The sequence below is a fragment of the Stegastes partitus genome, unplaced genomic scaffold (assembly GCF_000690725.1).
Source record: "Stegastes partitus isolate 25-593 unplaced genomic scaffold, Stegastes_partitus-1.0.2 Scaffold968, whole genome shotgun sequence".
Taxonomy (NCBI): domain Eukaryota; kingdom Metazoa; phylum Chordata; class Actinopteri; family Pomacentridae; genus Stegastes; species Stegastes partitus.
In genome coordinates this window covers 242,583-266,598 of record NW_007578699.1, presented here as the reverse complement: position 1 = coordinate 266,598, position 24,016 = coordinate 242,583, and the positions used below count along the sequence as shown (strand labels likewise).

At 41.6% G+C, this 24,016-nt stretch overlaps 1 protein-coding gene across 1 annotated transcript in view; it reads right to left on the bottom strand.

The window, feature by feature from the left end:
• Nucleotides 1-155: 155 nt before the first annotated feature.
• LOC103366718 (chloride channel protein 2-like) overlaps nt 156-24,016 on the bottom strand; it is a gene marked incomplete at its 3' end in the record, with an annotated part of 29,261 nt that continues 5,400 nt past the window's right edge. Inside the window, exons 2-22 of the mRNA XM_008294523.1 lie at nt 20,988-21,119; nt 19,151-19,279; nt 18,652-18,785; nt 18,220-18,300; nt 15,370-15,393; nt 14,812-14,890; nt 12,813-12,938; nt 12,484-12,568; nt 11,967-12,068; nt 10,586-10,670; nt 8,224-8,379; nt 7,703-7,772; nt 7,505-7,615; nt 6,774-6,987; nt 6,479-6,612; nt 3,738-3,982; nt 3,283-3,394; nt 3,110-3,156; nt 977-1,045; nt 343-381; nt 156-260 (exon numbers count right to left, since the gene is read on the bottom strand). Coding sequence (XP_008292745.1) covers nt 156-260; nt 343-381; nt 977-1,045; nt 3,110-3,156; nt 3,283-3,394; nt 3,738-3,982; nt 6,479-6,612; nt 6,774-6,987; nt 7,505-7,615; nt 7,703-7,772; nt 8,224-8,379; nt 10,586-10,670; nt 11,967-12,068; nt 12,484-12,568; nt 12,813-12,938; nt 14,812-14,890; nt 15,370-15,393; nt 18,220-18,300; nt 18,652-18,785; nt 19,151-19,279; nt 20,988-21,119 — 2,279 coding nt within the window. The remainder of the gene's footprint in view (nt 261-342; nt 382-976; nt 1,046-3,109; nt 3,157-3,282; nt 3,395-3,737; nt 3,983-6,478; nt 6,613-6,773; nt 6,988-7,504; nt 7,616-7,702; nt 7,773-8,223; nt 8,380-10,585; nt 10,671-11,966; nt 12,069-12,483; nt 12,569-12,812; nt 12,939-14,811; nt 14,891-15,369; nt 15,394-18,219; nt 18,301-18,651; nt 18,786-19,150; nt 19,280-20,987; nt 21,120-24,016) is intronic.

Below are 24,016 nucleotides of genomic sequence, written 5' to 3'. Positions count from 1 at the left end.
TAAATTTCATATCCTGTCAGTAATTAGAAGGAAAAATACACATGGTTTCCACTTTTTTTCTGGGTGTTTATAGATAAATCCTCATATTTTCCAGTAAGAGTTAAAGGGTTCATTTCATTCCACGGTGTGTTTATGGCTTTGTGGTTATTTTGCACCTTATGCAGAGATGTTTGCTCCACCAGCTGGAAGGGGGCAGGATCGATCTTGCAGTTCTTGAAATCCACCGGCTCATCGAGCTGCTGCTCCTCCCACTCCGCTATCTGCAGCGAGAAGGACGACAGGACACATCAACTTCTAAACTCTGAATGATAAAACTCTTTATGAGGATGTTAGTGTTCTCACATCTGAGGGGGTCATACAATCTTCCACTTCAGTGGAGTCCTGAAAAGACAACATTCAGTTAGCCGTGCTTTGTTCCGATAAATACGCAAAAGCTTCACACAAAGTAGGACTGCACATCAAAACTTTACGTTGTATTGTTAATATATTGTACACATCACAAAGAGGTCAATCTGCTGGGGTCGCCTGCTCGTGTCAGTGTGGTTTATAAGATACAGAACTGTAAACCAAGAAATCATCAATGCCTTAAGTCTACTGGAGTTTCAAAGGCCAAAGGACAAGTTTGGTTTATTAATCACACAGTGCAGCTTGAACCCAGAAAATTATACCGACAACACCAAAAAAAACTTTAAAGAATCAACCATTTAAAACAAAAAAACCCAATGAATTCTCCAAAACACACAGAGGGAACAAGTATTAGCAGCAGTTCACAGTGACAGCTGATGAAACATTTGCTTTAACAAAAGACATTGAAACCTGCCCACCTCCCTCACACACACTTTCTCTCGCTCTCTCTGCAAAGCCACTCTAACGCTTTGGTTTGTGCTCCACAAATATTTTGGTCCAGCACTCACTACGTGTGTGTCGCAAGGCAACGGTTACTAAGCAACAGTCTCTAGGCGGCAGACAATCTTACCGCCATGGAGATCCTCACTCGTTTGGGCTTGGGCTTTCTTTTTTCAGGAGGAGCCGGCCCAGCCGGGCTCTTAAAGCCGGGGAAGAGAAGGCATCAACACAGCACAACATTAACAAAGCATCAGTGAAACTGGACAGTTTTACCCCCTTAACATGGCGTCACCGCAACATTGGATCCCAGTCTGACTTCTGCTGCGAGAAGTCTCTGTGATGTGAGCACAATGTTGCTGAAAGGGTATAATTACTGCACCACAGATGAAGGTGAGGGCACAAAATCTGTACAAGAAGCCCCATGTTAATACAATACTGGATGATAGATACACTGCCAGATAAAAGGAACTTGAACATCGTAAATTTTAGCATTTTTGCTCAGCACCCGGTGCCTTTATGTTGTACCTAAATGTCTCTATTAGCAGCTTCAAAACATCTTGCTCCACATTGTCTTGAGGCTGTCACACACGACTGAACCTGCTTGTTTCAGCTGTTCATTGATGCCACTTCACAATGGAGTGAAACTAAGTCGAACTAGACCTTTTTCTAGCAGACATTTTGACCTGTGAAGCAGAGTTGTGCCTCATAACATCACTAAAAGCTGCAGTTCATTGCAATACTTGCTGGTACAGTTCCATCTATAATATTATCAGGTCCCTCCTCTCCTGACGAGGCAAAATATGTACAAAAGGTTAGAATCAGATTCACTTTGGAACAAAAGCAGATTTTTGACCAAGAAATATCTTTTTCATTTGATAAATGACTCAACCCTCTGAAATCATGGCAGCTCTACGTACTACAGATGTTATACCGCTTACATTTGTGACTTGTCACCTACTTGTCTCCTGCCTGTGTACACAAACAGCCCAGTTCAGCCAAAAACTAACTTTGTTTTTTGTGACTATTGGTCAGTTGAATCCATCCATCCATTACCTATACACCGTTTAATCCTCACTAGGGTCACGGGGGTCCATCCAAGCTGGTCGCCAGTCTGTTGCAAGGCTACACAGAAAGGCACACATTCACACCTACGGACGTTTTAGAATCACCTTTGGACTGATGTGAGGAAGCCGGAGCACCTGGTGAGAACCAACGCAGGCACAGAGAGAACATGCAAACTCCACACAGACGGACCTCAGGACGGGAAGCGAACCCAGGACCTTCTAGCTGTGAGGTGACGGTGCTAACCGCTGCTCACGGTGCCGCCCCATAGCTGAATCACTACTAGAGTTATGATTGCACAGTGCAGAATTGTTTGGTTTTTTGACAGAATCGGCGAAGGAAACCGGTTAATTTTTGGCATTTTTTTTAAAGTGACACATTTAATTAGTATCATTTGATGAAATTTCAGATATATTTTTCAGATGGAACCACGTGTCACTGATTAGTAGTTTAAGAACTGCTGGAAAGTTGAACATCTGAACAACTTGTGTGTTTTTTTTCTGATAAATGTTGTCTTTTTGGTATTTTTTTTTAACAACACCATGCATTTTGAAGCAGGTTAGGAGGTATAGTGTTATATTAAATTATTTGTGATTCGTGAGCTTGTCTGACTGAAATATTCAAACCAAAGACTTGCTTTTTATGGCTGCACTGTTTTCAATTTAAAACATTCTATATCTCTTGTGCAATGCTGTAAAAACACTTTCTCCATATTCAGATGGGCATATATTGTGTCCTTGATCCTCGCCGCAGTTTTAAAGTTATGTGAGCGTCAACAATAGTGAGTTTGTCACACCTGACCCACCATCAGTGACGCCGGAGGGGGTTAAAGATTCATAAAACACACTACATAACACCATCGCCGCTTCAAATTTAACAACAACAAAAAAAAATGCTAAAATGTAGGATGCTCAAAAACGTTTGACTGGCAGCGAATGTGCGGTGCAGTGAGGGTGCGATGACTCACAGAGGTTTTAAAACAAAAAAGCTGAGACCAGCAGCATGAGATCACACAGGAAAGCCCTGCTGCCTGTGGGTGGATCCCGCCTGTCAGCGGCAGGAGGACGACGAGGTGGACGGTATATGCGTGGACTCAGAGAGAGCACAAACATCCTCTCATACAGTGCATGTCACACTCTTACTGTACGCTTGCACTCACGCATATATATCTAAAACCTCTGTTTCTCGCACTTGCACTCACCTCCAGCAGCTCCTTGTCTTGGTCAGCACAGGAGAGGGTCTGAGAGCCTCAGAGAGAAAATAAAAACCAGGTTTTATTAAATTTGGACTTGAATCCTGACCTTTTCAAACTGGTGTGTTCTTGGTGTCCCGCATCAGTCTGTGCGTGTTCTTGTGGTGTTAGAAAATACATACTATTTGGAGTCTCTGTGTCACTGATGGCGGACACAGTTTTCAAGGCAGATTTCAGAGGAAGCTGAACATTGGAAACCACTGGGCTGAAGGAGGAAGACTCCTCTGTGGAGATCTACATGGAAAATATATTAACAGAGAGAGCCAGACACAAGCACGTGCACACACACACATAGAAAAGACAAATACGAGCACATGCACGTAAACAAACAGGACAGCACAGGTAAGGGCACAGACGACACAGACACAAAAGACATGTGTTAATGTAAAAGGGCAAATAAATTACATTCATACAGTTTGTTAACACTTACCACAACAGCAGTCCAAAAACTCCATCTGTGCCTTTACCTACTGCTACATGCTTCACACATGCTGATCCACTCTTAGTCTACTACTACAACCCAACCCAAGCCAGACTTGGCCCCAGCCCAGCCCTGGCGCCCCCGGACGCCTCACACCTGTTGGGTGCTCACCAGGAAGCGGACCCCTTGGCGAGCGCTGGTGTTGGCCGAGGCATTGAGGTGGGTGTGGGTGCAGGGTGAGCTGGGGGTGCTGTCGGTGGTCAGGCTGGGAAGGTGGTCGTTGGTGCCGTTGTCCTGGGCCAGCTGCCGGAGGTACTCCAGCCTGCGCTGGCGGCCCAGCTGAAGAGAGAGCAGAGACTGGAGCTGGAGTCGCTCTATGGAGCCCAGGAGGATCATGGAGTCTGAGGGAGGAGGGAAGACATGAAAGAGAAAATGACAAAGGAGGAATAAAATGATAATTAGCGTATATATTTAAACAGGTGGATTACATTTGCATATAGAGGTGGGTGTTCTCAGAGATTTTCCAGTGCTGCTGTTTATATATAACTACAGAAAGATTACATTCACTGTAAAACCACTCTCCCCTCAAATATCACAAGATTAATCCGACATGTGTTGAGACCTAATTGATACCTTTTCTCTATTTCAGTGGCAATGACATTTGAAAATGCCACAAAAGAGTTGTGAAGATGCCCAAAAATATGTGGACAAAAACAACATCATAAAAAAAGATGCATTCGGGTGCCGCTATAGCTCACTTGGTTGAGCTGGCGTCCCATGTACAGGGCTACAGTCCCAATGTGAAGGTCATGAGTTCGAATCCCGCACATGACCCTTTCCCACACATCCTCCCCCATTCTTCTCCCCTACTTTCCTGTCTCTCTCTCACTGCACTATCAATAAAGGCACAAAGGCCAAAAAAATACCTTAAAAAAAAAAAGATGCATTCAGCACAATGAAAATATCTGCCTGATTCTTGTTTGTAGAAACTGAACGATAATAATATAATGGTATAAGATCGATGCCATGTGGAGCCTCCATTTCTTTCTGATATTAATAAAACCTGGGGACATTTAGAAAAATTACATGCTTGAGTTCTCTTTACTTTTAGTCATGATTATGCTGTTTCATACAAGTGTAGGACTTTAAATCGCAGCGAAAATTAGCCCACAGTGAGTAAAAATGTCGTAGGGAACACTGTGATTGGTTTTATTTTAACTTAGCAGCTGTTGACAAAAATGATCTTGTACCTCCTATGAGGAACGTAGCAGCAAAGTTAAAGCTTGGTACCAGCTGCATAGTCGTCCTGGGTCCTTGTGTCTCCTTCTGAACTTTTCATTCCAAAACCGTGAGCAGAAACATGCTGCTGTTACAGCCTTTATTCTTTCCAAATCCCAATCGTCAGCGAGGTCCGACACTGATGTCAGGTGATAAGGTCGCTGCAGATGATGTTAGAATCGTCACAGAAGTGTTGAATAATGTCAACATAAAGGCAGGGCTCTCTATAGCCTCGAAGTTCTTTCACAAAAAAAACCTAAAACATCTTGTTTTCTATGGACTTGACTTGGTGACACAGACTTTGTAAGGACTCAAACTGTGGCCACAAAGCAGGAAGAACACATAATTGTTGTTCTAAAACATGAAGATTTCACTTCCCCACATGGTGGAAATCCATTTTTATTGTGTTTTGTGTGTATTTTCTTTTAAAATAAACATTGAGGTGTAGACTTAAAGCTGTGAAGTAATGAAGACACTCACTTCAGCTGTTCCTTAAGCTCCAATTCAGAAGGAGCAGCTGCCTCATAGTCCGCCAGGTGTCTTTACTTTCTGGAGCTGCTTCTGCTAACTCTAAAATGTCTCAGCACAAAATGTTTTGCTGCTGGCTGCAAGAGCGAACAGTCTTTATGCACTCCCAGCATCCGAGGAACTGAAGGTTACTTTCATTTTCGAAGGAAACAACATCCCACAACAATAGGAAAATCCTCAGTGTAAGCATGCTAATGTGGCTAATGGTACCATTAGCTTTGATAGTAGTCCCACAGGTCAGGCCTCTGTGGGAACTGTAAGGCTGATGGACTGATACGAAACCGATAAACGAGGACCGGGTGTGTTTTCATGTCACCTGTTGTGCTTCAGTGTTTACATCTGCGTGCTTCTCTCCTGCTCTCTGTGCTCACATCAACTGCCTTTTATTGCAAACAAATTTACAATAAATATGTTTTCATGTACATGCTTTATGCTTTTCTGTTATGAAACAAATCTGAAAATGCAGCCCATTAAGACTAGATGATCACCAGCAGTCACTTCAGAGCCTTGTTCAATCTGCTGCCCTGCATCACAAACATTCAGATATTTTAACCAAGATGTTGTCTTGTAACACACGAGTCAAAAACAACAGCTGTGCCGTGAACTCAGTGATATCTCCATGCCGAATGATGGCTCAGCAAGGAAGTTAAAAGTGATAAAAATAAAAAAAAAGTCCTGGTGTCACACACTTATTCTGTCAGCTGCCGTGCTGTGAACTGTTTTTTTTCCTGTGCTGTCAATCACATTTAGTTTCTTTCAAGCCGAGGGTGTGGACGGCAGCAGATCAGCGGTTTTCAGATCTTCAGACGGTGACACGGCCCATTTAGAACACTGATAAAAGCAGTGGTTATACAGTCACGGTGAAATGAACCATCTCTGCAGTATTTTGAGCTGAGAGATTGAAAGACACACTGTGGGGACATGTGAGACTTTCATCACTTGGTTTGTTTCTCATTTACACCAGACCACGAGGAAACTAAATCTGACAACAAAAAAACAAACTGTGATTCTGAAGCACACACTTTGCCTTTAATAGAACTTAAGAGCCCAAACCCTGAACAGCCCTACACACATACTGTTTACGCACTTACCTCTGGATTCAACCAAGGCCAGCGTTTTGAGCTGACCAGTCAGCAGCATCTCCTGCAGGTCCCGATAGGAGGAGTTCAGAGTGATGAAGCGCACGTCCCTGACCATGATGTCCTCCACACGGATATTATATTTCCTGAAACACGGAGGAGGAGATTAAGGTTAAGTGACTGGAAGAAGGAGCGGGAGATGTGGAAACAAGCGGGAAGGAAATTAAAGGCAAGAGAGGGGAAAGAAAACGAAAGAGTGGAATAAAAAAAAATAAAATAAATGAGTGCAAATAGATCGCAGACTCACTCGTGATGCCCCATCCCCAGCTCGGGCAGATAAGGAAGTTTCTTGATGCGAATAATGGAGTCGTACAAGGATGGTTGGAGCGCCTGGGCCACGGCGTTGGCCAGGATAACTGCGATCATCACAGGCAAGATGTGGGAGATCTGACCGGTCAGCTCAAACACTATGACTGCTGTGGACACAGTGTGGGTGACTGCACCCGACAGAGCTGCAGCACCTGAATCAAAGAAAAATACACTTTTTACTTTTAAAGGCATCACATACTATTAAGAGACAAAAGGTTTAGCGTGTGATCAGCAGAAAACACAATTTAGACTGTTTAGTTTTGATGTGATGTGCTTAAACAACTAAATGTGGACGATTAATCAGAGGAGTGTTGTGCAACGGAGCAAATCAAAACAGGATTTCTGCAGGATGTTGTCCTCATTCATAACAGTTTAGCACTCAGCGAGACATGACCGCGGCAATTTTGCATTGAACGATTTTCTATTTCACTTCGGCCCAAAACGTAAAGTTCAATTTAGGAAGAATGGATTTTCATCAGTCACTTTCTATAAACTGGCATAAAGTGATAAAAAAAAATGGCTGCAACTTTGCCTCTGCGGCAATTTCAATCAGGAAAGGGACTGAGGGGGAGTGAAAAAGGCCTGGAAATTAATTTTAAGGCAAATTAGATACAAAATCTTGAATTAACTGAATGAACTGTATTAGAAAAATGGTTTTGAGCGACGCACCAACTACAGCATAACCACCAGGAACGATGGGATACACGGTGCCATCGGCATGTATGCCATCAGGAAACATGGTCGCCATGATCTCTCCGACGAGTCTGCCGAATGCCGCACCTGTTGGTCACACACAGACACAGCAAGAGGTTAATTTTTAGAAAGTTTACCTACATCGCTTTGCAAAAAACAGTAGATTTTATTCACCAATAAGAAAAACTGGCATGAAGGCCCCACATGGAACAGGCATGGTGGTGGCCACAGCGGACATCCAGAACTGAAACAGAGAAAAGAATGGATGAGGGATTGTAAAAAAAAAAAAAAAGCAGATTTTGCACATTTTCTACACATGCACAAAAGTTTGAGGTTCTTCTCCAGCATGCAGTGTGAACAGAGAGGAGTCTGATCAGTCCCAGTTTCATTCTGTGTCATGACAACAAACATAAAGCCAGAGTCATAAAGAGCCAGATTCAGCGACAAAGAGAACGACGAGTCCCGCAGCAGATGGTTTGACTCCCCACAGAGTTTTGATCTCAAAATCATGGAGGGATCACACGAAGAGGGAGAAGAGACCAAATCCACATAGAGCAGTGAGTTCAGGACAACTGGTGCTGTTTTAAAAGCAAAGAGCTCTCACAGCATTTATTTGATTTACGTTGTTTCTGCTCAAAGTCACCCTGGCTTTGATTTTAGCGGCCAAACCTCGCACACAACGCTGCAGGGCCTACCTTCATGATGATGAAGAGGATGAGTGTGATGAAGACGTTGACCTGGGGGTGTTTCCAGGCGTGGTGGTGGCTGATGTAGTCGAACTCTTCCGCCACGCCCTGGCGGCACCACGTGCGGTTGTCGAACAGCGCGACCAGAGACTCGTGCTGCGTCAGCTGATCGATACAAGAAAAAGCTGTCTGAGTCTCTGTTTGCCTCCTTTTACATCCCAGAACGTCTGACAGAGCTGTTTAGGAGACCCTAATACTTTCACAAGGTCAACAACAAAGGCTTCATCTACATGTTCTGGAGGACAATCAGTAGCCAAGTGTTTTGAACTCTTGCAATCTGAGGTCTGTGTGTGAGCAGAGCAGCATCTCCCACACAGTTCTGTTTGATCTAAGCGTCTTCAAACTAAAACTGAAACTTGGCACTTTGATGTGGTATCAATTACTTTACTTCAAATTGAATGTGCTAAAGCAGGGAGCCTGTCGAACTAAATGTGTGACTGTGTGTGCTATTTGTGCTTTAAATGTTTTATTGTTTGCATTTGATGCGTTTAGACAGCAGTAATGATACTGAGTGGGCTGCCTTGGAATATTGAATTTAACCCTCTACATGCCAAAACCTGCTGGCAGGTTTGAAAGGCATGTTATAATATGAAAACTTGCCACAATTAAACCATGTATAAGAGTCAGAAATAGGAAAACTCTTTAGATTTTTGACTTTCAGACCATCAATAATCGCATCATGTGTGATGTACATTTCTATTCTTACTTTATTTATGTCTCATTCAAGAGTAATTACAAATAAACAACCAGAATCCTGTAAGAATAAACAATAGAATTTACAGTCATGTGAAAAACTTCACTGCAAAACACAGCAGCACAAAAAAACAAATCTTTACTGGTCAGTTTAGGACGGCGCACAAAGGGGTCACAGTGACAAATGTCTGGCTGAGTTGTTTTATGATATACTATCATGCATTATGTTGTTCCACCCTCAGCTGCAGCTGCTCTGCATCAACCACCAAGAGATAGATTCGACCACAGCAGGTCTGAGCAGCAACCACATGCAGCCACAGCGTCACCACATTCAAACAGGGCAGCTGTATTCAGAGCCAGTGGCTGTAAACTGAGTATTCCCCTAAACTGGCGGTGGATTAGTTCAACACACCACCTGGTCAAACGGATCAGGAGGGAATGCAAAACCCATTGTGAGGGGACGGTAGCAGTAAAGTAGTAAAGGAAAAGAAGATGAAGAGTTTGCTGATACACGAGCAGCTCTGTGCGATTGACTTGCGCACATTGTTGGTTTCTTAGCATGTTCATAACGACAAGTAGCATACATGCTGGTTCACTGTCTTAGTTTTGCAAGTTAGGATGCTTTCTAATGTGCACTGAACATAAAGTCCAGTTGAGGCTAATGGGAATGTCATGACGGTTTTTACTATTTGATCATATCCCAAGTAATGAAGTCATATTACAATTTTGACCTGATGCTGGTTCATCCTCTGGATACCACAAATCTCTGCACAAAATTGTACAGCATCTCATTAAATAGCATTTGACATATTTCAATATGGACCAAAGCTGTCAAACTGGCACTGCCATCCCTAAAAAAAACACTAGTAAGATGACCAGCAATCTGTGGTCTAATCAGGCTGCAGCATCATCCTGTTCCAATTTATATAAGATAGAAGTGCAACTTTCTGGATACCAGGGCAGCCTGTTGGATTATTTTCCTGTTTGGTAGCAAAGTTTTTACAGAAATGAGCACCACTATCTGAAAACACAGAAAGACGCACCAGAATACAAACTGTATTCTTTTTGTTTTTCTGCTTTTGAGAGTCTGAAAAGCTCAAAATGTAATTAAATGGCTTGTTATGAAGGCTGCGCTGCCAAAACTGGCCCCAAAAGAACAAAACACAAAACAAGAAATTGCATTACTGCCTGAAAACAATTCAAATTTCACTTCACTTTTGCTGTGTCACAAATTAAACATTTCCATTGCCAGCGCAGCTCAATGTGTCGGCATCCTTTTTATAATAAACCGCAGCTTTAATTCTTGCTTTTAATCCACACACACAGCGTAGCGTTGCAATTTGGTGTCACGACTCAATTGAGAAGCACGAGCAGAAGGTCTAATAAAGGCTGCATAGAATACAATAAACATGAGTTATGCGTCTTTGAAACAACATTCATTAGCGATGCGAGAAGGCGTTCCAGCTACCCAGCAGCCTCTGCTATCGAATATGAGGAGCAACAAAATGACCCACATCTCGACACCAGCTCTCACTTCATTAAAAATGACCATCAATCATCTCACAGCAGCCAAGCCCTGCTTTCATACTGTCAAAGGAGTGTGAAAGCATTTTCTCACCTGTCCAGCCATGAACTGCCCGAAGCCCGGTGGGAACGTGAGTGTGGAGACCAGCAGGGTGACGAGGGCAGGATAGACCAGACGCCTGACAGGAAGAGATGGACTGCAGGGTCATTAATGGGTGTGCTTGTCACACTGTATGTGCATACTTGATTCATAGGTGGGGTCGATGGAGAGTGTATAAATAGGTCCTTAGGATGTGGGTGAAACTGACCCAATTCATACAAGGACTTTGCACTAAATCTCAAAGTGTGACATTAACACTGTGACACAGAGCGTGAAGCCAATTTCAACACAAGCACCACCACGACGATGTGAGCAAAAATCTGGTTACTTTTGGGGTTAAATATAAATTAATCTGTTCTTTCAGACGCATCTTTGACATTTTGGGAAAACTCTTTGCTTTATGGCAGAGAACAAGAGGAGAAGATCAACTATTCTGATGTCTGTCCGTCAGTACAGAGACAGTATACATTAAGTTAGCTTAGCATGAAGCTCAGTAGTTAACAAACTGGATTTGATTTGACTTGAAATCAAAGAGTGAAAAGTAAAAGTTTTGGTTTAATCGTCAGTAATGTGAGAAACCTTGAAGCCGCAATATGTTTTACACTGGTTTCTGTAAAGATTACCGTAAATTCTGGACTATAAGCTGCTACTTTTTTTTCTTTTCTTTGAACACTGCGGCTTAAACAATGATGCGGCTAATTTATGGATCTTTACAATTTTTACGAATTTGCCTCGAGACGAAAGTGACGTTGAGAGCAACAACGAAAGAGAGACTGAGGAAGTGTGTGACCAAGGAATTCTGTTCGATTCCGACACTGAAGAAGACGACTTTAGTGGTTTTAGTGTGCAGGAGGAAGATGAAGATAGCGGTCAACGACTTTTCCTGGTCGGCTGCTGTAGTTTTTATTTTCTTAACCAGCTGTGTTACAGGAACTGTTAGGAAAAAATCATTTACGTATTTGTGTATGTTCCCGATACGTATTTAATTAAAAGTTTTAAAAAGTTTTTCTGCAGCTCATAGACAAGTGCGGCCTAAATATGTACAAAAGTTGTTTCCTTTCTAAAGTTAGTAGGTGCGGCTTTGATCCAGGTCCGGAAATTACGGTAATCAAAAAACATGTTATCCATTAGTGAGGTTTAGAGGAGCTGCTCAGCTGATTTTGTTACCGTCGGACAGATCTTGATTCACAGCCACCCTGTTTTCAGTCTGAGCAAAGCTTGCCTTCTCCTGGCAGCAGCCGCATTGATCTTTTCATCAAACTCTCAGCAGGGAAGCAAATAGGAGTGTTCTCAAAATGTCAAACCGTTCCTTCAAGCTGGAAAAAAGCAGACTAGAGGGTGGAGGTTGTGTGCAAATTTGGAATAAGATACTCACTTCCTCAGCAAGAACTTGTTAATAGTCTTCTGCTTCCTCATGCACTCGACAATCAGGCGGTTCAGGTAGACAAACAGAGCGCCGCCAAAACCGCAGGCGATGCTGCAAACACAAACACACATTGGCTCCATTGAAGGTAAAACAGAAGACCGTCCTGGCTCAGAACAAAACCAGAAGGACGAAGCAACACTGAAACGCAGCTCTGGTGTTTTATTTTTGCCAGGTTATGTCAGTCGCTGCTTGGAAGTCAACCAATGTTAATTTATTGTTTCTCTCTATTAAAACATTTCTCCATGAAACAAATCAAATCTTGCACACGCTGATCTGGATACAGCCTGTGCTTGTAATCAGCAGAGTAAAAAGTTAATTTCATGCCCCATTCATCGAATACAAATCAACCTTCAGACTCCCAACGGGAACGCCACCACGAGGAGACGAACTCAATAAAAAGTCCTCGGTAACTCAGGCGACGAACTGCTCTGGGATCCATTTAACGCGGTGTCAGAGGCACACTCACCCGAGGATGGCGAACGCCGGCAGCTCCTGAAGGTCAAACGGGAAGTCCAGGCGGAAACGGGTCTTAAAGAGAGCAGTGATGGTCTCTGAGGAAAAAGAAAAGTGTTCTCACTCCGTGGACCCTATACGGCAATGTGCTAATGAATGAAAATGTATGATAGAGGCTTTTAAAAAGGGAGCACTTCACACAAAAAGGGTCACATGGCTGCGTGTTCAATATTTACAGAAAATAATAATCACATTTTTAGAATATGAGAGACATTTAAATGCATAATACCACACATAAAGTCACAAATGTGAACAGAAAACCCCGTCTCTCTTGTGCTGTACCTTCCTCCTGGTTCCACACGGCGAGCACTCTGAATATGAAAGCACTGAAGGTGGCAGCGAAGAAGCCCCTCCAGTAGTTTCTCACAGCAAAAAATGTTGATGTGACCTCGATACTGAACAGCACCCCTGCAAGGCACAAACACACCGATACAGTGAGACATTCCCACGACAAAACTGTGTTCAAGAAATGATGTAAATGCATCTTTAATTATTCACAGGGCTGCAACTAACACGTGTTTTCACCATCAATGATTATCTTCATGTCCAAAAATGAACAACATGATTATCTAGAAGAGCTTCCAATTAATCACCTGCTCATTAAGCATTTCATTTCCAGTCATTAAAGCTATCATCCTCAGAGTTTTCACATCCATTATGACTAATAATATAAGTACATTCTAACTGTTTGTGTTGCGACGTGACACGCGTAGAACTCATGTATGTGGTCTGATCGGTGACTGCGTCGTACATACTGTACTGGTGTCAGTTAGAGTTAGTGTAGTCGCACTAAATGAATGAGACAAGGTGTCAATCATGTCCCAAAAACAATCTCCACCTGCCTCTGGTCGTGTGGCCACAAGCAGCTATTCTACTCGACTCAAACAGTGCACACGGGAAAAGTCATTTGTTAAATTAATTATAACTTAAGGCCCTCTCTTTCTCGCGCGCGCTTTTTTTAGTCTTCGGCGTCATGCTCGTCATCCATGGACGATGGAAAAATGCTAAAAAAGATTGTGTTGAAAGCAGCAAAAAAAAGTAGGAAGATTTATTTGTATAGCAAATATGGAACACTCAAAGTGTTTTACATACAATGAAAGACATAAGTGACCAAAACAATATATGAATTATTATAGAAGAAAGGTAACACAATCAGATTACATGAAATACAAGAACGTTTTACCCAAAGATGGCATTAGAGGAAAAGGTTGGGGAAATTGTTGTACTGCTCAAAAAATAACGGGCGTTTGAACTTTTAGATTTCCACAAGTAGGTTTGTTTAAAGGACATGAATATCCAAAGCAAAGTCTTTCAAAAAGTGTAAACTGGCAAAATTAAAGTTTGATAAAAGCCCCGTGGCTTGCTGTCCACAACAAGGCAAAGTATAAAAGCTTATTTTCTTAGACAAGATATAAAATATAAAAAAAAGAAAACACAATAATGCTTAGCATCCAGCACCTAATAATAATCAATAATAGTAACATCAACAACAGTAATCAGAATAATAAGACATGTCATCTATCTCACTTGAATCGTCTATAACTTTGCCAAAAACATGGAAATAATCGTAGGAAATCAATATAGACTATTTATGGACACTGGACTTTGGACACTTTTCTGGATTTTGGACACTAAAGTGTTTGTGTACATCTGGATGTAGATTTTTTTTTTTAATAAATAAAAAACCCAGATTCATCTTGTAGCTACTCTGAACATCCACAGCACATGAACCTGCAACAGAGGATTTTTTTTAGGCCTACACGATTTGTTAACGGTGACGTAAAACCTGTTAAAATTTGTCACAAACAGCTGCTTCTTTACACATCAAGCAGACATGAAGTCGTGTTTCTGGCAACCACAAAAACACACATCTAAAGTCTCCTTCTAGCTCTGTTTTGGTTCAATAAAGCCTCATAAAGCTGAAGGGAAGAGCTCCAGACGAAGGTGATATTTGTTTGCATATTAATCACTAAAAATGACTAATTAAACGCTTTTATGTGGACTGAAGTGTTGATCAAGTGAAAATGGACCTTATAGTGGCTCAAGGTGACCTGAAGTGATGCTAAACATGGAAATTTATGCAAAACTGAACTGCGATCTGACTAATATTTGTTGAGATGCAGGATGCTGGTCTGAGTCACAGAGTTAGACGAGCACGCTGACCAACGCTGGCATCCTGCGCTGCTCGCGGGGTAAATATTCTCTTCATCTAATTAGCTCCTGTAATTATCTGCCATAATTAGATCCAATTCAATCACGGGCTGCAGCCGCGTCGTCTTACCTCCGATAGGGGCAGCAAAGCAGCAGCCCACACCCACCGCACAGGCGGCCGACAGCATCTCCGTGTTCCTCAGCTCGTTCTGTCCGGGACAAACAGATGCACGCACACGTACAAGAACACACACAGAGCCGTGCATTCAAAACACACACGCACGCAGAGATCCCAACAGGTGTATACTGGACATGCAAAAAATGCCACCCACAATGCATTTCTCCTGAAAAAAAAACCCCAAATCACTTCCAGCTTACAAATGCCACAGTTTTGCTGTAAAGCTGCTGCATCTGTTCAGCATTCGATGAGATTACACATTAGAGCAGAGGGAGGCCGTGACTGGAAAAAAACCAGGATTGAGTGTTTGAAATCATGGAATGAGATGTTGGTATCGAAGCAAAAGGCAACACAGATCGATGCCTCACTGCGACGGTTCACTGAACAGAACCAGACGGCGCAGACAAATGGAAAGACATCAATCTATCTCAGAGGCTGAAATGGACAGCATGGATTATTGATGTTGATGGAATTGGCAATAAAGAAACTATCCGACTCGTGCATTCATACCTTGCTTCCCTCAAAGGCCTCTTCCTTTAGCAGTAAAAGTGAAAAAAGACAGAAATATGTGTGAGTGTGGAGGTTACCTTTTCTTTTTTCCTCCTGGCAGATATCCAAACTACACAAAATCAAACAAGCAGCGAATGAGCTTCCGCAAACACAGTCTTGATTCCGGATGAATTAACATTTTTTTTCCCCCCAGATTGATTAGGTTTCCTGGTCGTGCGGTTGACCCCTGGACTATTTGAGTCTTTTCTAACTGCGCTGACACGTGATTTTTTTTTTTCCTTCCTCCACATCACTGCAGTCCTCCACGCTGGTGTTGGTGCAGCGAGGAGAAGCGCAGCACAGCATCCAGTGCAGAAATAGACAGAGGCCCCGGCTGAGGTCGCACATGAGTGGAGGTGAGAGTGTGTCCTGGGGAACGGCAGAAAGTCAAAGAAGCATCAAAGATTTTTCAAGAAATAACTGTGTGTGTGTCTTTTTCTTCTTCCTTCACATATGCGAGCGCTAAAGGACAGAACACAAAGATGGAAAAAAAATCCTCTCTAGTGGGTGTTCTCGATACTTTTAAGTCCACATCAGCTACTTTCAAACACACTACACTACAGACTGCAGATTAAATGAGCAGCATCTTGTTAAGTGTTTTTTTTTTCTCTCTCTCTCTCTCTTGAGAATGAAAGACTCCATTTACTTTAAAGACACAACACATAACATACTGTATTTTTAGTAATCATCTACTTGACCTGGTTCCAGCTGGCTGTAAGTTACACTCAACGTGCAGACGAAGAGGTTTCTCAGAGATCAGCGCTCTCTTTCAGGAACGTCTGGTTCACACTTACATGGAAGCTGCCCGGTACAACCACAATTTGATCCAATAATTTTTTTTTCCTTTCTCTCTGCTGGTTTGATTTTGCACATAACGCATCAAAAGGGTGATTTGTGGATCATGAAAACCCCTCTGCGCTGTCTAATCTTGATGTTTTATCTTCACATGAAGGAGCACAGTGAAGATAATCGTTGATATTATTATAGTTTTGTGTGATTTGATGCGTCTCAGACATATATATGTTGGTGTTTGAAGGTCAGCTACAAACGCTGCTGTTTCTCCTTCCACACACAGATTTAGGGAATCGTGCACTGCCCCACTTCCAGGGCTACAATCAGGATGTAAACAGACAAACAAACGTCTCCCTTTGTGTTCCCTTCAAGTGCAAAAATGCTGTTATGCACAAAGATGTGTTCAGTTGACCTTGAGAGTCTTATTTGAAATCTTCACATTTACTGCTGACGGTGGATGAATTGAAGACATTTCATAGTAATCCTGTTCTCTATCATCTAATAGTCAACATTATTCTTATGGTAAACTGTTTTTAAATGGCTAAAACTGCACATGCACATGTTTTTTTGTGTTTTTTTTAAGTAATATAGTTCTGTCTCATTTCAATCAGGGGTTCAAGACTCATTGGAAACATGAATTGTGGTGCAGCTGAACATATTGTGTCTCAGCATGACATGTCTTCATCTACACTTGGCAAGTTATCTGTGAGAATAAGAAGAATATAACATCAAACAACCAAAAGTGCTCTGGAGCTCAACAAACATCAACAACGACTGTTAAAAACAGAAGTATTCTGGGTGGATTCAAGGTTGCCTTTAAGGTCCCATATGGTGGAAATACATGTCTACTGTGTTTTGTGGTTGTTAATAACTTGGAGGTTTAAATCAAAAGGTGTTAAGATATAAAGACATTTACGAGACAGTAAGAATTTGACTCAGGTTGTAGCTCACTCCTAACTAACCAGAAGTCGTGTAACTTCGTATACTTCTGCCCCCTCACTACCTAGCGCTTGATCGAAGGTGATCTAATCAGCTGCCTCTTAGTTCACCAGGTCTGATTTACCTTCTAAAGCAGCAACTCTAAAATGTCTCAGCCACACGCAGAGCACACAGCATACATGCTGTTGGCTGCAGGAGTGAACACAAAAGGCTTCATGCACTCCCAGCATCTGAGCAACTGAAGACTTTTGATGGTAACGTCACGGCAACAACAGCACGATCCTTTGGGTGAGCACATTGATGTGGTTAACCTGTGGAAATTATAACGCTGAGGGACATTCAGAGATGGTGGAAACTTCAAAACTGATTTGAAACTGGGTGAGTTACTGTGTTTTTATGTCACCTGTTGTCACTGTTTGCTTCTCTCCTGCCCTCTGTGCTCACATATACTGTGCTTAAACTTACATGTAATTTACATATTTTCTGTTTCTGAGTACGAAACCGTGGCTGAAACGCAGCCATCAAGACTTCATGTCAGCCGCCAGTCACTGCTGCTGCTCTGCGCTGTTTAAACACTGAATTCAGCCATATTTCCATGTGCAGTGGTCACTCAGAGAGAAGCTTGAAAGTCCTGGAGTCAGCAGCTGTGTGGTCAACTGTCCTGCGTTGTCAATCATGGACGCAGACTTTCTTTGTGGAGGGGGCCAGAGCAGCAAAACAGCCCGGTTAGAACAGGGCTAAAACCAGGGCTTATACAGCCACAGCCATCTTTGAAGTATGCTGAGCTTAAAAAAAATCGAAAGACACGCCGTAGGGACATGTGAGAATTGCATTAATTTGCTGCAAAGAGGCACAATATGGGACCTTTAAGGGCACCTTCATGAAACAATTCTCATTTTTGACACTTGGAGATTAGAGAGCACCTCCAGCCATGTTTGTTTGTTTGTTTTCAATTTGTTACTGTACGGCTGGATGGATAATAATTATGATTGTCTTTAGAGATATGAGGGGGACGGAGCTCAAAATACAGTTCTGTGCTACAGTCAGAGATCTGGATAGTAGTTTGTTTACCATTCTCACCATGTATATCCCCCCAAAAAGAGCAGCCATGAATTTGCTCAGGAGAGCAGCGCACAGGCTGGCGACATGAACGAAGGGTCCCTGAGAGGAAGGACGGAGAGAGATGTTAGTGAACGGGGATATAACTGCAAGCACATTTAAACACTACACAGAGCATGCTGCACTCGGGTTCAGGGACATTATTCAAACACCTTTGCACGATTAAACCCTGCTCAGGCTCACATTTAAAACTCCTTTATTACCCCTCTGAATGGGGAATCGCAACCGCTATCAGCAGTAAATCACATTTATATTTTCGCAGCCGTGACTTTAATGAGACTAGAAGAAGCAGGACGATTAAATCCTTCGGAGAGGAAACTTCAAGAACTGTCAAGCAATCTGTCACTTGTAATTTGTAAAGTCGAGAAGAAGAAGAAAAAAAAGTCCCTCTACCTCCTTTCCCAGAGGCATCCCGCTGCCCAGAGCGCAGGTCAGGCCAATGACTTTGGCCACAAAGGTCTTGAAAGTCAGATACTCCTTCAGGACCACCCCCCTGAGTATCGTCTTCATCTCCGGGATGCCTGAACCTGAGGAAGGAGAAGAGAGGGAGGCCAGGTGGGATGATGGAGTGGAGAGAAGAGACGAGTTGAAAGAAAGCAATTACACAGAGAGGGAGGAGAAGAATAAATGAAGAGCGAGGGGGATGGGAGGAGAATCTGATTGATATTTAAATCGTTTTCTGCATGCACGTCTCATCGGAGGTATCTTTTATGGATACCCTGCAGATGTGACCACTAAGAGACGTACGGCTCCGTGTCCTTGGAGTCCTTACGGTGCACTACAGAGCCAATTACATTATTCAAACACAGAAAAATGACTATGAATTAGTGATTAGAATAAATAGGTTTATGTATATACTGTGTGTGTGTGTGTGCGTCAGTGTGTGTCTTACCCACAGCCTGAGGCGCCAGGATCTGCGTAAATCCTGCTGAGAAAGTGATGAGTACTACAGGGTAGGTGACCCAGGCGATGTACTGCAGAAGCATGTTGCTGTCCAGCCCACCATACATCCACTTCTGTGCTGCACATACACACAAGTAACTTCATCTCAGTATAATGCGGCAGAGAACCAAACCATCCAGTTTCCACATCTGTCGCCGATCTGCTGAGACTCCTCTCCTTCTTATCTCTGACCTCCTCTAGAGATGTTTTTCTGCATCTCTCGCTTATTCATGCATTTTTTCCGTCACCTTCAGCAGCTCGGTGGCCTCGTGCTCGTTCATCATTCAGCTTTCTTACTAGCAAACTTACCCATTATAGGAAAAAGGAGGAGGAGGAAAAAGAAAGGCTGTTGGTTCCTGGCGAATGCATTAAAACTAAGCGAGGTGTTTAGAGTCTATTTCTCTCCATTTAAGCGCTTTGTCTGCAATAAAAGTGCAGCTTTTAGGTATGGAAACGATCTTTTCAAAAACTCTGTCAGGCTCAAAGTGGCGACATTAGAAGACCTTGCCTTGGACAGGGAAGACAGAGGTTTTGGAAAGTGCGTGGAGAAGTTGGGATTCTCGCTTTCTGTTGCCTCTAACCTCACATTCCCAACCCTGATGGCTCACTTGCAGCCCCTTTGTTACTGGATGTATGTGCTTACAAGGATGAGCGGTTCAATCGAAGACTCATTTTTCCATCTTAGCTTGTCAGCGGCTCAGAGAAATAAAATTAGCTAATTATCTACAATATTAAAGGGCAAGTTTAGTATAAAAAAAAAAGGCCTCTGTTTTCTCAGATAACCTCAGGTTCATTTTGACACCCCTGGGAGCCAAAGCTGATCATTATCCATGTTAATGTAATTTAAAAGATATACAGTAGGTACTGTCATTAACCTCTATGTCTGTCTGTGTTTTTTAAGCTTCTCAGGATTGTTCCCGTTGAAATATCGCTCAGTTTCTGTGTGGTGAGCAGGAAAAAAAAGGGATTTAAGTGTAACTCATAGATACTAGCAGCATTTTCTGTGCTGAAACATTAATTAAATCACTATTGTATGATTGAGACAATAATGATAGACGACTAAACCAGGAGTGTAACACAGTACAGGTGATCATACAGAGCTGGAGAAGACCAGCAGCAGCTCTACGTAGAAAATAAAAGTTGTTCCTGATGCAAAAGTGAGTCATTTTTTGCAACAGCTGAGAAAGAAAAAAAACACCAAAAGCACATTTTTCTAGGAAAATGTGTCGTCTTTTGTTACATCATTGTTCTTCCTCAGTTTCACACATCTGCAAAATCTCTGAACAAAGTGGAAAAGACTGAAATTTGTTCACAGCGAGAAATAAATTCATTGGTTTGAAGACGATCATCTTCACAAAAGGCCTTGTTTTTCTTATTTGCAGATATGAGGTGTGAAATTTCAATTTAAGAAAACATAAAAAAAACTGTCCTGTAAAAAAATTCACTCATTTTCAGGTCTAATTATGTCTTTTATCTATTTTTTGCAATGAAAAATGTCAGTATAGGTACATCTGAGATCGAAGCAAGGGTTTGGGTTAGCAAAAATGTAATTTATTGATTAAAATTATTATAAAAAAAACTATTTTCTTGGCCTACTTTCAAGCTCAGTATAACACAGAGGTGAGCCAGTCAATTCCTATTAATATTTTACAGTTATTCTACTTCATATGACGTCTCTTAGCAGTTTATTATCACTGCAACTTTGCTGCCTCTGTAAAAAAAACAGTCTCACGATCACCGTCTGTCCCTCCACCTGCCGCTCTAACCTGTTCCCCTCTCTCTCCTACCTTCTTGGCAGAAAGCGATGGCGTAGTCCATGACCCAGCTGACGAGAGCCATGAGCAGCCCCAGCAGAATGAGGAAGATCCAGTCCTCTCCCACCCGCGAGATCAGGAACTTCTGGCAGCGAGACGCACAAGCTGATGACACCGAGACAGATAGAGAGAGAGGGCGAGGGGGGAAGGAAATCAAAAGAAAAACCTCTTTAAAAAATAATCTGTGAGGTGTGGTGGGACTGCAGAGGGATATTTGTGAGTTTGACTCAAAGAACCGGCGCTGAAGAGAACAAAGAAGCTCATAGGTGTCTGCAGAGGGGAGAGAAATGGAGGGAAGGAGGACAAAACGAGCTTATTTGGAGGTAGTTCATAAACAAACCATTCAAAGCAGCTCATACACTGTAGTGGATTGAAACAGAAGTAGGAATACAGCATGAAACACTGAAACTTAAAGGGTTTGAAAAGAAAAAGGCAAACTGAGAACTTTTGAAGACAATATGATGACGTGCTGCATATAAATCAGAACCATCTCTACCTGCCTATTTAATATCTTTACCACTTGTTGTCTCAATTTATATATTTATGCATGGAATTAGTGCGACAACACACTGGGACCATTTCTCATGTTAATACTGGATTTAAAGCAGTTATACATGAATGTGCAATTGTCTGGTAGATCAGACATTATTAGTAGATCATCTTGTTTGTTAGATTTTTAGATTCTTATCCATCATGCAATATTGTTAAATATTGACTGATTTGATTTCGGGGATTTTGCATTTAGGGTTTATGTTAGGTGAAATGTTAAAGACTAGTTATGGTATTATTTTTAAAATAACTTTAGTTTTAGTTTCATTTAAAAAGTACAGTGTATTGAAACTTAAACATTTTTGATTATTAAAAAAAGAGAAGAAGGTAATACTCTAGCAGTTGAAGTATTACATTATTATATTGCATTACATTTGATTTATTTGATTATTTTTGTTTATTTTGTCGTTACCTACTTAGTAAAGCGTCTTTGAGTATCTTGAAAAGCGCTAAATAAGTATCATTATTATATCATATTGTAAAATAATGGAAAATGAACATCTTGTCAAAATACAGTAATTTTCAAAAGTTAAAATATATTTTTTTTGGCCTCAATTTTACATAATAACAATAATAATAATAACATCATATGATATAGCTAGATAAACAGATATGATAACATCTGTATTTTGACAGACTACCAGTGATTATATATGTTATACACTGATGAAAACTCATTCATTCAATATTTGTTTATTTAAACTTGAATGTACTAGTTTTAACTATTAAACCAAAAGTCTGTTTGGAGGTTAAACTGTTAGTTGGACAGTTGAGCAAGCTTTGTGTCCTTTACTCTGGGAAATTGTGACGACGTTTCACAATTTCCTGCCACTTTATGAATGAGACAATCGAGCAGGTGATCAGCCAATTAAGAGTAATGAAAAGAATCATTTGTAGCCCTAATAACATGCATCACTTCTGTGGTGTCTGTTTGTCACAGTGATCGATCACCTCCAGCGTTAGACAAAAATAATAAATGCTTTTGTTCTCCGCTGGTTTCAGTCAAAGCGATTCAAGGAATCGTTTGAAGTTGAGAAGTTTGAAACCTCTTCAGGATGTTTCTTTTAGCTCTGTGATGCAGTTAGATGAGGTTGGACTTGATTACCAGGCCACTGCCAAACATCTACAACACACCAGGTGCAGCGCTGTAAGAAGCAGTATGACGTGCTCAGGGTTTTTTTTTTTCTTAGCTAGAACTGAGAAAAGGTCATTCAGACAAAAACATTTTTCTAAATCATGGTGGGACATAAATAATCTCATGAGAACAAGCATCCAGAGGAAAAACAAAGTGTGAATAAAAGGTTCAGTTTAGCGTGAAACTAAAGAGAAAGAGTGAACAAAAAAAAACAGAACAACGAGCGACATGATCAGAGCTATTATCCATTTACCGGGAGCGAGAGATCAGCGACAGAATAAAAACACGCTGATGGAGATTACCGAGCGGTGAATCACTACGTCTTCCTCCACTTCGAATGTGAGAATACGGAGACAAAACAAAGCTAGGTCAGGGTTATAAATGCTACTATTACATTATAATCTATAACTCTGAGCTAGGTCAGCTAAAAGAAGCATCACTGGACTCATTTCTTCCCTCTTGTCTGCGGACACTGCCAAAGCCTGGAATTCACTCCAATATCCAGAGCATTCATAGATGTGCTCGTCCCCAGAGACGCTCAAAATGTGCTACTAACACATTTGCCAGATCCATACTTCATAAAAAAAACCCTGCTACAGTCGAGACACCTCAAGCTTTTATTATGTTTTTTTAATGTCTTGCTTATAAAGTGCCGTTCGTCATGAAGAAAACTGTCAGGTTTTAGAAAAAATAAATAAATCAAGGGAAGCGACAGATGTGTGGGTGATAGTGAAACAGACACACAAAGACCGGGATGAGCACAAAAAGCTGCTTAAAGGATAAGGCTGCTAATATTGCATGTTTTTTTCCCTTGCTGTGAATAAATTCCTTTAAATAAAATGGACCAGTTCTCTCAAATAAAAATAGATATTTGGCCATTTTGCCAGAAAACTGACAGCGAAATAACTGATTGACCAAAAGCTGCCGCTCCAGTGAAAGTCACCTTCGAACTTCAGCACTAATTTACATTTTCCGTTGACTCCACATGCACTTAATATTCATTTACATTTACTCCTGCTTGAGTAACGTTTGGTAAAAGTGCTCAGCTGTTTTAGGAAAGTATTTATTGTGATGTCACCCACTGGTTTGAGGTCTTGTTTTTGGAATTTGTCACCTTGGTCTTTTGAAACTAGACATGAAGAGCGAGGGGCGGATGTGACAGAGGATTTAAAAATATTATGCACGACAGCATGACTTGTCAATCACAAGGTAGCTGCACCCAAAAACAACACACCCTGCTTTATCCTCTATTTCACCCTAAATGGCACCACAATATATGGAATGAACATCATGATGTATGGAAGGAGACTTAAGAATT